Source organism: Mytilus galloprovincialis, chromosome 7 (genome assembly GCF_965363235.1).
Source record: "Mytilus galloprovincialis chromosome 7, xbMytGall1.hap1.1, whole genome shotgun sequence".
Lineage (NCBI taxonomy): Eukaryota > Metazoa > Mollusca > Bivalvia > Mytilida > Mytilidae > Mytilus > Mytilus galloprovincialis.
Genome location: NC_134844.1, coordinates 9,936,839 through 9,950,883, shown reverse-complemented (window position 1 = coordinate 9,950,883; position 14,045 = coordinate 9,936,839). Strand labels below are relative to the sequence as shown.

The 14,045-nt window shown below is 31.0% G+C and overlaps 1 protein-coding gene across 1 annotated transcript; it reads right to left on the bottom strand.

Moving 5' to 3' along the window:
- Positions 1-150: 150 nt before the first annotated feature.
- On the bottom strand, positions 151-10,525 carry LOC143084122 (uncharacterized). The gene is made up of 7 exons (XM_076260529.1): positions 10,390-10,525; positions 9,565-9,654; positions 7,046-7,119; positions 5,831-6,001; positions 3,764-3,910; positions 1,560-1,673; positions 151-473 (listed from the first exon to the last, which is right to left on the bottom strand). The coding sequence occupies exons 1-7, from the start codon at positions 10,473-10,475 to the stop codon at positions 151-153; spliced, it is 1,005 nt and encodes a 334-aa protein (XP_076116644.1). The 5' UTR covers positions 10,476-10,525.
- Between the last annotated feature and the right edge of the window lie 3,520 nt (positions 10,526-14,045).

Sequence of the window (14,045 nt, the reverse complement as noted above, 5' to 3'; positions counted from 1 at the left end):
TAATCTAATCGTTGACGTTATTATTGTAAATATTAAACAATAAATAGTTAATCTTGTACAAAGTTCATACGTGATGATTGTTTTACCATTATCATTCAACTGGTTTTTAGTGGAAAAAGTAAAATAATAAGAAAAAATACTAAACTCAGGTTACATCAAATTGACAGTGTTATCTATAATAAAATGTGTACCCTTGTCATAACGTAGCTCCATTGCAGCATAAATGATCCCATATTTAAAATCCTTTACATAATGAGTTTCGCCTGCTGGATCCATAGGTGGGTGCGCTCCAATATCCGGAAACTTGCTATTGAATTCCAGTTCAGCAGTTTGCCATGCTACATTATTTGTCCATCTTATAGGTTGAGGACCTGGATCATTTGGATCAATTGGTGTTGTAATTATTTTGTCTGTCGCACCAACTTTATGAATCAGTTTGGCTTCTGCATATTTTACATCAACGTCAATAATGACTACAATAAAGTTTGTACCATTAACAAACAAAATAAATAATAATGAAAAAAAAAATAGAGATCAAATCATTACTTAATTTAAAGATAACACGGTTTAAAAGAAGTATTTTAGTGTCTGTGTAGTGTTGGGGCTAGGACAGAGGCGAAAGAGAGATTTCTGGAATCATACTAGTATATTTAATATATATAGTACAGGAGGTTATTACTTAAACCTGTATTATATATTAAATATACCAGTATGATTCAAGAAATCTCCACTAATATAGGAAGGTTATATACTTAGACTAATTCAAAGTGTGAAATCAATAGAAATATGAAAAGATTAACAAAGAAGTTGTTTAATACGGGTACAATAATGATCTTCATTATCAGAGAATTGTCATGTTCGGTTTTATTCCATTTATTGGTTCTCTAAAAGAAAACATTATTTCCCCGCTGGTGGCCACCTTCGAGCCAGGTTAACTAAACAAAAATACAGATCTGAGAGTGCCTTAGTTACTGAAAGCTATTTTAAGACCACCACAAATATCCAATAAAAATATATATGCTTTCATATATCTACTGACATGATTATTAAAATAATTTAGAAGTTTTTCCGATGATCTATTTAGAAGAAATTGTTAAAAATTTGACTTCACTTGTAGTTGTTGATTTAATTAAAGTTCCTTCTGGTCATAATAGCCCATAACGTGTTCATGTACTTACATGTAAACATCACTGGCTATCAAATTTTATTTTTGTGTATATTGTCAAGGCAAGAGTTGTACTTCGAATGTATCATATAAGTAGAATTTTATTTAAGTTACGAAAAACAGAATATCACATCCATATTTTTAAAGTTGATGTTGTATATAGAGCCTCTAAATATAATTTAAATACAATTAAAGTGTTAATATCAGCAAATGGGCACACGTAACGGTTCTTGGAAATAACTTATGCTGATTGCGATCTGTAAAAATGTATTGGCATATAGTCATAAGTTGAATATTTTAATTCTACATAGAATAAAAATGATAAATAGCCGCTTTCTATACGTAAAAATAGCTAAACCTAAAATCGTTTTTAAATTTTTTAGGAGAAACATACTATTATCACAATGATGTCCTCCAAACCCTTTCATGCAATTGCAATTAGAAGCAAGGTCCTCTGCGCATGTTCCCGGAAAACATCTAGTACTATCCGATCTCCAAGAACAAGCCTCTGTGAGAAAAACAAATAAATGTTTATTCATTAGTTATGACTATATTACATGTATACAAATAATTAAAAAAAGTCTGTTAGTGTGAAATACCCTTCAGAATTACAGATAAAATTAAAAATGTTGTGTTTCTGGAACAAGCTAGTTAAAAATACAGACAAATTGTCTGGTGAAATGTACAAATTACTGTTCAAATTAAATGAAAATTGCAATAGAAACATGCTCTGGATTAATTATATTAAATCCTTATATGATGAAACTGGGTATAGTGAAATATGAAAACAATCAAGAATATGTAAATCTTGAATTTATAAAAATTGTTGTAAGACAGAGATTGCACGATCAATTTATACAAAAGTGGTTTTCAGATGTGTCTAATTCTTCACGAGGGAAATATTATTCTAAATTTTAGACAGAGTTGGAATTAGAAGATTATCTTTTACGGTTAAATCCTGTAAATAGAAACTATATCTGTAAACTGAGAACATGCAATCTCAATTTTTCGATAGAGACGTTTTTGGGCTGGTATACCAAGGAATGAAAGATTGTGCAATCTCTGTTAACAAGCTATTGGAAATGAATTCCATTATATTTTCTGCTGTAATGAATTGAAAGATATTCCAACTAAATATATAACGGGTTACTTTGTTAATGTACCCAGTGAGTCAAAAATGAATAAAATGTAGAAAATAGGTAATACACAAGTTCTTACTCACCTATAATAGTTCCTCAAAAAGATTGTAAAACTCTTATAGAGTCAAATTGAAAAGTCACCTTATTTCATGATCTAGTACACTCATGATCTTATACTCGGATGACATATTTACTTACATTCCAATAACACAACACTCTATTTACACGTGGTGGTGACGTGACGTACAACAACCGAATCGAATACATTCAAAACATAGTTGAAGCATGAACTTGTGAATTATCTTTGAAATATGTGTTAATACTTATAATAGATATACAGTTATGCTTCTATCTATATTTACTTTGTATAAAATAAATTTTATGAGTTCAAATAACTTGAAAACATTTACTTTAATAAAAACATTTATAAGAATTTCTATACTCATTCTGTCATCTGTAATTATAGTATACTATGTATAACTGATGCTCCTGTAGCGCAGTCTCTACGTCTGAGTTTGATTACTAAAGTTTTTATAAAGTTAAAGTTAAATTATAGATGAAACAGACTGAACTGGATCTGAAGTATAATATTTTACTTGGTTTCGGAAATTATGTAAAAGTAGATAAATATCATAAAATTGACCCCAAAAAAATGATCGAGGTCTAATTTTGATTAATATTAGCCCCTTGTTTTAAGAGGATCACAATAGTTTCCAATAGAAAATCGTATTATATGTTGAAAACACCATATGATGTATTCTTCTTGTCAATCAGAAAATCAGGAATCTTTGTGATATCAGTTGAAGCTTTCGTTGATGAATTGTTCAACTGTGAACGCACGTTTAAATTAAAACATTTGTAAAATGGTTTTGGATTTGATTAGGTATCACAAGATGAGAGTTCTGGATTGAATGAAATCGCATTTAATTATGCCTACTTTTCGTAGCACGCATGGGTTCGTACTAATCAGTTATTAAGGCCTAAGAATTCCTTCATATCAGTATACAGTAAGCAATCGACAGACTCAATATTGAATAAAAAGTCAGCATTCACACTCATTAAAAAGTCTTCCCTCGCTCATATTACATGTATACGAATTCTTCTCTCCCAATAATACTTCATAATGAGATTTTCTAGAAGAACAATGTAGTTTCTCGGAACTAAACATATTGTTTGCATCCAACATGTTGTCCACTTAGTAGGGAGACGTTGTTAACTGGATTTACGAAGGAAAACTATATAAGTCTGGTACCTTTGATAACTACACCACATCTTCTTTAGTGTATATTCTATAGAACAATATTGGACTTTTTAGATACCTCTGTGTGTAGTTTTGGGTAAATGATACACAAACTTGACTTTAAGAATTTATTGGTCTCGTTCTTTTTGTTATGAACAATTGGGGAATAAATACAACCTTGGTGATTTAAATCACATTAATATAAAAAAAAGCTCTTACTTAGACAAGACGTTTTCGTGCTCTTTGGATACGGCACATACGCTCTCCAACTTTTTTTTGGTTTTATTTCCCCATCACACCACTCACAATGGTTGTCACCCACTGATCTGCAATCTCTGTGATTGCAGTGATCTATTGGAGGACAAACTACAATTAAAACATAAAAGATATCAAATACTCCATTTGTTTGTTATAAACTTTTGACGTGGCTCAGTATGTACAAATCCCACCATTGTGATATTGTGCTATTTCATTTATTCATTCTTAACTTCAGTATTGCTTTTGTACTATGTTTGTAAAGTGGCTACATGCCATTTTGTTTTCTTTGTTGAATTTTACCTATTACGTGTGTTTATTTTGGTCAGACTGTCGTACACGTGAGAGATTAAGTTAGCTTTAATATCTGGTTTTATCCCCCATTTTCTTTACATACGATACGGAAATGCCAGTGCAATGACTATTATAGAGGCAACGGAGGACCTAAATACAAACATATGCGTCATTGTGGCACATATTATTTATAACCATTGTTTCCCTTAATTAATAAGCTTTCTAATGGTATGTAACGTTGTCTGTAATTAAAAGGGTTGAAAGATCGCAGCAGTGTATTATATATATATATTCCATTATTCAAAATAAACTATTTCTAAATGTTCACGCGTATTACGACATTTACATCCTCCGTTAATTCTCTAATATGCGTAGTGGAACATATTGACTATATACCTTTGGTTCCACTAATGGTTAGCTTTTGAATGACGTACATCTATTAGGTTATCTGTAATTTGAATATTTGAATGGTCGCGGCCGTCCATTCCAATATTCAAAATTGGTTATTTCTTGTGGGAGTTGTCTCATTGGCAATCGTTCCCCATCTTCTTTTTTTTATATTTCCTTATTTTCACGCGTATTTTGGCATTTGGGTCCTCTGTTATCCTTTTAATGATCATAATGGAACAATCAACAAGTTGTTTCTTTAATCAGGGACGAATTTTTGCAAAGGTTCAGTTAAAATTAAAAAAGACAATGTATAGTATTTTAAAATGTATATTTATGTTTGGTATTCAGATCATCCATACATTAAACAAAGAAATTTCGGTTAAAATAGTAAGGGAAAGCCGCTAGTTTTGCCTCGGAAACTAAATGAATAAATAAGAATAACAATTTTAAAGAGTGCTTTGAATTCTATTGTTCTGATATCAATTTGAAAATTTGTTAGATAACACCAAAATGATGAATTCCGTATTACGGATTATAGTGTCACAGTCCAAAAACGATTTTTTTTTCATTATTCACTTTTCAATTTGACTATTGAAATATAAACTATCTCATTATTCATTATTTATTACTTAATGCTGAACTATTTCATTATTCTTTATTGCATTTTCTTTTTATAGTATTATACGTTTCCGATTTATTGGATCTTAGTGAGTATACAAATAGCAGATTTCCAGTTTTCTGACGATAACTCAGAAATTCTTTATTGACATAAGTTACTTTAGGATTTTTAAAAACTTCTAATTTTACATTTTGAGTAAAAGGATTTTAGTCAAACAGAAGAGAGAGGGTTCCAGTTTTGGGTAAATTACTCAAAAAAAGCTTTGGGCAGTTTTCATGTTTCAATGTTATAATGTTTCAACGGGTACAACTGTGCATGCGTTTTCTTTCTTTTTTTTTTTGGGGGGGGGGAGGGAGGGTTTCCATTTGAGCAGTGCTCACTGCAAATTTAGTTGCTCAAATAAGTTCATTGAAAATAAAAAGACAAGACCAAAAAGGGAAAGGCGTATCATGTAATCAGAAATCATGGCGCAGATCTTTATCAATTTTGTCTCACAAGTTTGCAACAGGGATTCCATATTGTAGATCTTGTTTCTGATATTTTATATGAGCAATGGCTTCACGCATTCTTAGTTGGTTTATGAGGAACAAAACTATGCATTGGAATGGAAGTGGAACGGACGGACAGCCGGACAGACAGACTATATACCCCCATTTGTTGTGGGGGAATAATTATTTGAAGACAAAGATTAAGAAAAAGTTACAATACAACTTGAGTAGTATATATACTTCGGCAATAAGGTCCATCAGAGTAGAATCCATTGTTACAGCCAGTACATATATTTGGTCGAGAGCATTTTCCACCACTAGATTTTTCTGTACTCCCATCACGCCTCCTGATTATGTCATTACTGTAGTACTTGTTGCAAGCTGCACTTTTTATCTTCCCATCACATATGGCTACAAACGTGAATTAGAATATGTAGTTAGTAATCACTATATCAATACATTAGTTAACGGTATGGCAGCATGCTATCTGAAGTCAAATGATTAGGAAATTCGACGGTAGTAACGTCGTCATACCGAGAAGCGTTTAGTTCAGTGATTTTGTCATACTTTGGTTCAGTTTATCATGGTTTCGTTATGTTACTTCCCAGAAAGATTGCATATATTTCTTCATTTAAATGCAATATCATTTTAATTTAATTGGTATATTTATTCATTTATATGCAATATGTATTTTTTTAAATGGTATATTTTTTCATTTAAATGCAATACTTTTTATTTAATTGGTATAACTTGTCGTTGTACGTTTTATTTAAAGGTTCATTGTATTACTACAGCTTTTAAAATTCATGACTCAATATTTAGAGAATGAAAGTGCAAAGTGTGTTATTCTATTCAAAACAATGTTAAAATAGATTGTTGGTGACCCTCTGCTGTTGTCTGTTCTATGGTCGGGTTGTTGACACATTCCCCATTTCCATTCTCAATTTTATGATAGAAAAAATACCAAATAGACAACAATAAAAAAGAAGTGGTACATTATGGATCATTTTGACTATACATTGTATATCCTTTCAAAACAGAAAACAACATATAATGTGTTTCTTATTGTGTGCATTCCTATTTCTTTTCACTAACTTCCTTTTCGATTATATGTTTTTTTTCTGTTTTGAAAGGATATACAATGTATAGTCAAAATGATCCATAATGACTTCATGAATTAAACAGTTATCCGAAAAGAATGTGATAGAAACATTACAATTAAATATTTCAACACAATAAACGCAAAACGCAAAACAAACTGAAATATGTAAGCACCATCCTAGGCCTTGATCAGCAGGACATATCATATATCTCTCTTTGCGTGTTAATGTATACTGTGTCCTGCAGATCAAGGCCTAGGATGGTGCTTACATATTTCAGTTAAACACTATATTGTAACTTCGCTATATAATACAGATTTCAATATAATATATTTAAACATCTAGATAATCATACCATAAATGCATCCGGTCTGCCAATAGTCATTTGACCAACCAGTTTTGCAGTATAGATTATATTGATACTTTGCCCTGAAATTAAAGCATTTTACCAGTGAACTCGGGAAAAATGATTTCACTTATTTCAATATCTAACATTCAATTTTGATTCCTTTCTTTCTTTTATTTCTAAAAATAAATTTCATCGTATAGGAAGACAAGAGCATATATTTATAAATAGTTCCAATATATGATGATGCCTCTTCTGCGCAGGCAAAATTAAATATAAACTACATTGTACAGGACATATATAATTTTTTTTAATTTAATTAGAAACATACACTAGTTTTCTTTCTTCGGATGTATACATCATTTTCAGTCAGTTGGGTCTTATTAAAACTTTCTTTATCATATATCGATACAGAAGCAGCTATTTATTTTTAGATAATAATACTAGTGCTGCTTGATAGGGAATTCGTTAATATATTTTCACCACATCCTCCACTCCTCCCACATTATGTTCGGTCATTCACCACGACAGCGCCAACGCGATTTCTTCTTGATTATTAGGTTAGTTTAAATTGATCTTTTTAGTTTCTTATTATTACTATAAAATTTGGTATTATACTGTTTAAGTATATACTAATAATAGCCAACGATATATCTTACGGGGCGATGGATCATAAAATTATGATACAGTACCCTACAATATATATTATATAACAAATTCACATAATTTAATTTTGAATGTAACACGTCTTCTGATTGGCTGAGGTTGTTTTGTTTATCAGCGCATAGACAAAATTAGGTCATGTGACCGTGACGTCATCATCGTGTTGTCATGGTTTACTCCAGTTTAAAATGGAATTTAGAATTAAATTATAAGAAATGACTGTAATATTTTTCTGTCTATTCGAAATAACAATAAAAATGTGGTGCACACTCAAATAACCCGCGATTTTTTTATGTTATTTTTTCATAGATAGAAAAAAAATAATCATAAAATCATGAAAAAATGATAGACATTCGTATATATAACATCCTCTATCAGTAAAATGTAAAATGAATCGTATCTTGACATGTGGTAGTCAAACTGAAATAATTATTCTGATCGTTTAACTAATAGCAAAAGGCTGCTTAACGTTTGCAATATCAATGTTTGGGAGGAGGAATAAATTCCTTAAACTGTAAGAGTCCAGTACGGAAGCCTGCGTTACCGGAAACTAGTGATAGTAGGGAAAATTAGTGACTCATTCTGTCTTTTTTTCCATTCATACCCTCTTGGGGAAACTGTCCTTAACTTTCTTTTCCAAAACCATTCCCGAGCAAGTCTGTCAGCCTTTTACTAAGCCTGGTTGTGGTCTATGAAAATGATGGTATTGTTTTTAGGTAAGCTTGTGCGTGCCCAGGCTATTTCAAATGACGACCTACGGGAAGGCCAGGCTTACATTTGTAGTCACTTCAATGACTATTCATGCGTTTGTTGAATGACTGTTCTATCTCGCAAACATACTACAAGGTATTTTCATAAGTATAAAATTATATTTACTGGTGGGCATTGTATGAATGTGTGATAAAATCATCAAGTTTTTGTTAGTTTCAATCTATCTAATTTAGCTCCTATCTACATAAGAAAATAGCTGTACCAAGTCAGGAATATGACAGTTGTTGTTCATTTGTTTGATATGTTTGAGCTTTTTATTTAGCCATTTGATTATGAACTTTCCCGTTTACCTATTTGATTGTTTGATGTCCATGTGATGCATATTTATTAAACTCAGCTACGAGGTTGTCGTGTATCTTTGCACTTTATTTTGAGCTTATGTATTGTTCATACTTTAGCAGTATGTTATTTCCTTAACATGGTTCAACTTTTGCAAATAATAAGAGAAGTTCTTTTGATACAGAATGACGGTTGTTACAAGATAATTTCAATTTAAAAAAGTAAGCCATTATAGGTTAAAGTACGGCCTTCAACACGGAGCCTTGGCTCACACCGAACAACAAGCTATAAAGGGCCCCAAAATTACTAGTATAAAACAATTCAAACGGGAAAACCAACGGTCTAATCTATATAAACAAAACGAGAAACGAGAAACACGTATATATTACATAAACAAACGACAACTACTGTACATCAGATTCCTGACTTAGGACAGGTGCAAACATTTGCAGCGGGATTAAACGTTTTAATGGATCCAAACCTTCTCCCTTTTTCCGAAACAATAGCATAACATCACAACATAGAAAAACATACGATAAAATATCAATTGGCAGACTTAACTCAATCAATACACATATTGTTACCACAAGGTCATTTGAAATGACTTTTGTCAAAGGAGATATCTGTACATATTTAAATAATGATAAGCTTGAGTGGTTATTGTTCTCCAATTTTAATCGTGGATTGCATATGGTTTAATTTGCATTCTATTTAAAGAATATTTAGTAAAAACAAAGAAGGTCTGAGCTCAGTTTTTGTTATTAGAATGGTGTATGTAGGTGGAATACTTTTTTAATGAATCTATGATAACATACCTATATCTTGTACAGCGTCCCCATTTCCAAAAATGGCATTTTTTGTGATATTTTTCTGAAACATACCATTCTCTTTTCATAACATTTGTCCTATAATAATTAAAGCAGACTTGAGGCCCAAAATTCCTAAAAGTTTTGCAAAATACAGCTAAGGTAATCTATGCCTGAAGTAGAAGAGTCTTAGTTTTTTTAAAATTCTAAAGTTTGTAAACAGTAAATTTATAAATATAACCATAGCAATGATAATTCATACTGGGCATGTGAAACAAGCAAGTCAAAATAAAAATAAGAATACCTGAAAGAATGACAAAACAACGTAAAAAAATAGCAAGACGAAAACAAAGACTAAACAAAAGCTATATTATATGTAAGTATTCACACTGACACAAATAATCTCGTGTATAAATTGTTTTACATGTACTTATACGTCTTTATTCAGTCAAATTCAATTTAGAATTGCTTTTATTTACTTTCCTTTTTCTAACATGAATTGAAACAAAGCAAATAAACTACAAACCGTTAAACAAAACGTTTAATGTAAGTCAAACTAAAAGAAATCACGTGTTTTCTACTAATGTCGAAATGCATTTTAAAACGAAAGATTTATTGTACTTAAATGATTTTGTGCAGATAATTTTTGGATACATGTGTACCTGTTTTGACACTATTTTGGTCATTTTATATAACATTCATACCGAAATGTATCACAAAAAGTACTATAACATTTTTAAGATAAGCAATTAATGATGAATTATATATCATGTTAATTCATCAAATAAAATGCAGTTTTTGATATCATGTTGTTTTATAGCTTAAATTTCATACCTTCCTTCTTGAAGTCCCCACCCACCATGTGTGATTCGTACAAAATTAATCACAAACAAAAGATAACTGAAATGATAGCACTTCATACTGTCCTAACAAATAACATGTTTCTATCCAGATATACTGTTGAAGACTTAGAATCAGTAGTTCGGTGTAATTCAATTTAAATGCCGATAAAACTCACTGCAATGACCTTATACTACAAACCAATCATTTGTTCTGAAAGTGAGATAAAATATCTCACACATTATTTTTGTACAACATATAAGTAACTAGGTATTGTAAAACTTTTTCACTAAATGATGTTTATCATTCATTTATCAAGAAAACTGTAGTTAACATCATGAAGTTGGTTAACTTGTATGACCGATTTAGAAAAGTATTTAAAAAAAGCAAACACATTTAAAAGTGTAAATATTAGTACAGAATCATGTCCAGAAAAGTTTCTCTGTTTTATCTTTTTTATTCAATCGGAAATTTATTTTTATGCTATCATACAAAACATGTTAAATTATAAATAATAAATTCCACAAATTCATATTGTTAAAGGGTATTTATTGTAAAGTGTTAGGAGAAGTATAATATGTTCTCAATTTAAAATGAGAAGGCTTTGAGAATTATAAAAAAGAATAGATTTACCCCGTCAGCTGTTCCTGTAATTTCCGAATATTATGAATCTAGGTAGTGGTCGTTAAGTTATATCATGTACGTTGGATTTGTTTTCATGAGCTTATTTAATTTTGATCTGAAATATTTACTCTCTCCTAAAGATATTGAATATTTAAAACGTACTGTTTAGTTAATTGTTCAATATAGTAAATTGACCGTGTTCCGATTTATTGAATTAGAAAGAACAATCACACAAAAATACTGAAATTAAATGGCAAAATCATTAGCTCAATCTCATCAAACCCATGGATAACAACTGTCATATTCCTGACTTAGTTTATTGATTAACCCCGCAAAACTTATTATGCATGTGTTTTGCCCAAAGCAGTTATTGTCATCCATATTTGTCTTCTTTTTTTTGTCTGAGTATCATGTGGGTTCTTTTATAACTTACTATAGGGTATGCAAACAAAATGTTAATTAAAGCTGTTAAAACCAACGCCATTCTGTTTATGGCGCAAAGTTGTCAAATTATTAATTTTTAATCATACCATATCTACGAAGTTTAATAATTGTTGAAGTCTGCAAAGTGACTATGGTTGCAATTATCCTTATTAATTTGTAAGTTTTACAACTGGCATTATTTCCCTCATTTTTAACCTTAACAAACTTACACTATACTGCTATATTTGTTTACTTTGAATATTCTTCCGTGTGTTTGCATGTTAATTTCGTGTAAAACAGAAGTTGTTTTAATAAAATTGAGAATGGAAATGGGGAATGTGTCAAAGAGACAACAACCCGACCAAATAAAAAACAACAGCAGAGGGTCACCTAAAGGTCTTCAATGTAGCGAGAAATTCCCGCACCCGGAGGCGTCCTTCAGCTGGCCCCTAAACAAATATATACTAGTCCAGTGATAATGAACGCCATACTAATTTCCATATTTTACACAAGAAACTAAAATTAAAATAATACAAGACTAACAAAGGCCAGAGGCTCCTGACTTGGGACAGGCGCAAAAATGCGGCGGGGTTAAACATGTTTGTGAGATCTCAACCCTCCCCCTATACCTCTAACCAATGTAGAAAAGTAAACGCATAACAATACGCACATTAAAATTCAGTTCAAGAGAAGTCCGAGTCTGATGTCAGAAGATGTAACCAAAGAAAATAAACAAAATGACAATAATACATAAATAACAACAGACTACTAGCAGTTAACTGACATGCCAGCTCCAGACTCCAATTAAACTGACTAAAAGATTATGATTTCATCATATGAACATCAGGCACAATCCTTCCCGTTAGGGGTTTAGTATCATACCATCATAACATATATGAGAAAAACATAACCCGTGTCATGCCAACAACTGTTTTTAGAATAAATGTGTTTAGTTCTTATCCTTATCAGTGACTCAATATTAACGCCAAAATATGCAATCTTTAATGACTTGACAACAGTATCGTAATTATATCCCTTCTAAATAAGTCTATTCAAAGGTTTTGTAAGTTTCTGAGGTGAATTTTGTGCTTTATAAAGAATATTGCCATAAAAAATTGGATGTGAAATACCTGAACGTATTAGAAGTCTTAATACATTGCGTTTCAATTTGACAGTTACCCTAATTGGTTGACTAAAATATAATATTTTACTAATATGTATCTAGCTGTTGCAAATTTGCACTTCAGTGTTGAAATGAATATCAGTTATACTGTCATTTTTATAAATTTACTATTTACTACGGATGTTCTTATCCCAGGCATAGATTAGCTTATCCGTATTTAGCACTATTTTTTGCAATATTTGGTCTTCAACTTCGTATACATAAAAAAAGACAAGGGGTATGATTTCCAATGAGACAACTCAATTTAGAATCATTAGGCCGTTAGTTTTCTCGTTTAAATTGTTTTACATTGTCATTTCTGGGGCTTTTATAGTTGACTATGCGGTACGGGCTTTGCTCATTGTTGAAGGCCGTACGGAGACCTATAGTTGTTAATTTCTGTGTCATTGTGGTCTGTTGCGGAGAGTTGTCTCATTGCCAATCATACCACATCTTCTTTTTAATATTAGAATATTTTTGCAAGCTTTGCCCTACAACTGTACTTATTTATTATTCTATGACAAATACTAAACACCCCGTATTATATAAAGGATTTATCATGATCCAAGATTCAAATGTGTTTTTTTTTAGAACAGGAATAAAAATTCGAATTCTAATAATGAATAATAAAATATGCTTTGTACATTACAAAACATAGGAAAGGGGTTCCAACCTTTTCCAATTGATTTGGCTTTCATTTCGATAAAAGGTATAAACGTTGATATACGCAGGTAAATTTATTACAAGGACGATTGTGTATATTTAAGCCGTTACGCTTGTTTTGTAAAAACAAGGAAGTTTGTTTCTGGATAAGGTAATGCAAAATCGATAGTTTCTTTTATTAAAACTTTCGTTTGAAGATAGATAGACTTCTAGGTATTTCTTAATCAAGATATGACAAAGCCTTTGTCGATTTTTGTACATAAAATTTTGACATGTTTGTTTGTATTCTAAAAACTACCATTCACTGTTTTGTTTTCGTTTTCCATAAAAGATTGGCATAATAGTAAATTATGATGGATTACAAAGATCTTTATTCACAGAGCATTAAGATATATTGTTCTTTTGAATGTCATAAAATAAACCGAAGCTTCAATTTTATACGTATTTCATTAAAAAAAAAGACAGTGTTAGATATCGATATGTATTTGTTAATCGTGATAAATTTTCCGTGGCAGCCTTTCTCTCGCCAGCGGAGTTCTACATTCAAAAAAATATTTAAACAATTTTGTCGTTGGCTGAGAACCTTCCTGAATACTATTCTTCACATATTTCAGCCTATACATGTATCTTGGCTTTGCACAAGGTCATGTTTTTCTCTTTAGTTTTTATAACGTCTTTACACTAAATCCGTTGGATGATGGGTGTGTACTGATTGATAATTTATTCTTAGATGCATAATCTTTGTTTTAGTTGTTAGTCACTAACTGCGAGTACTTTC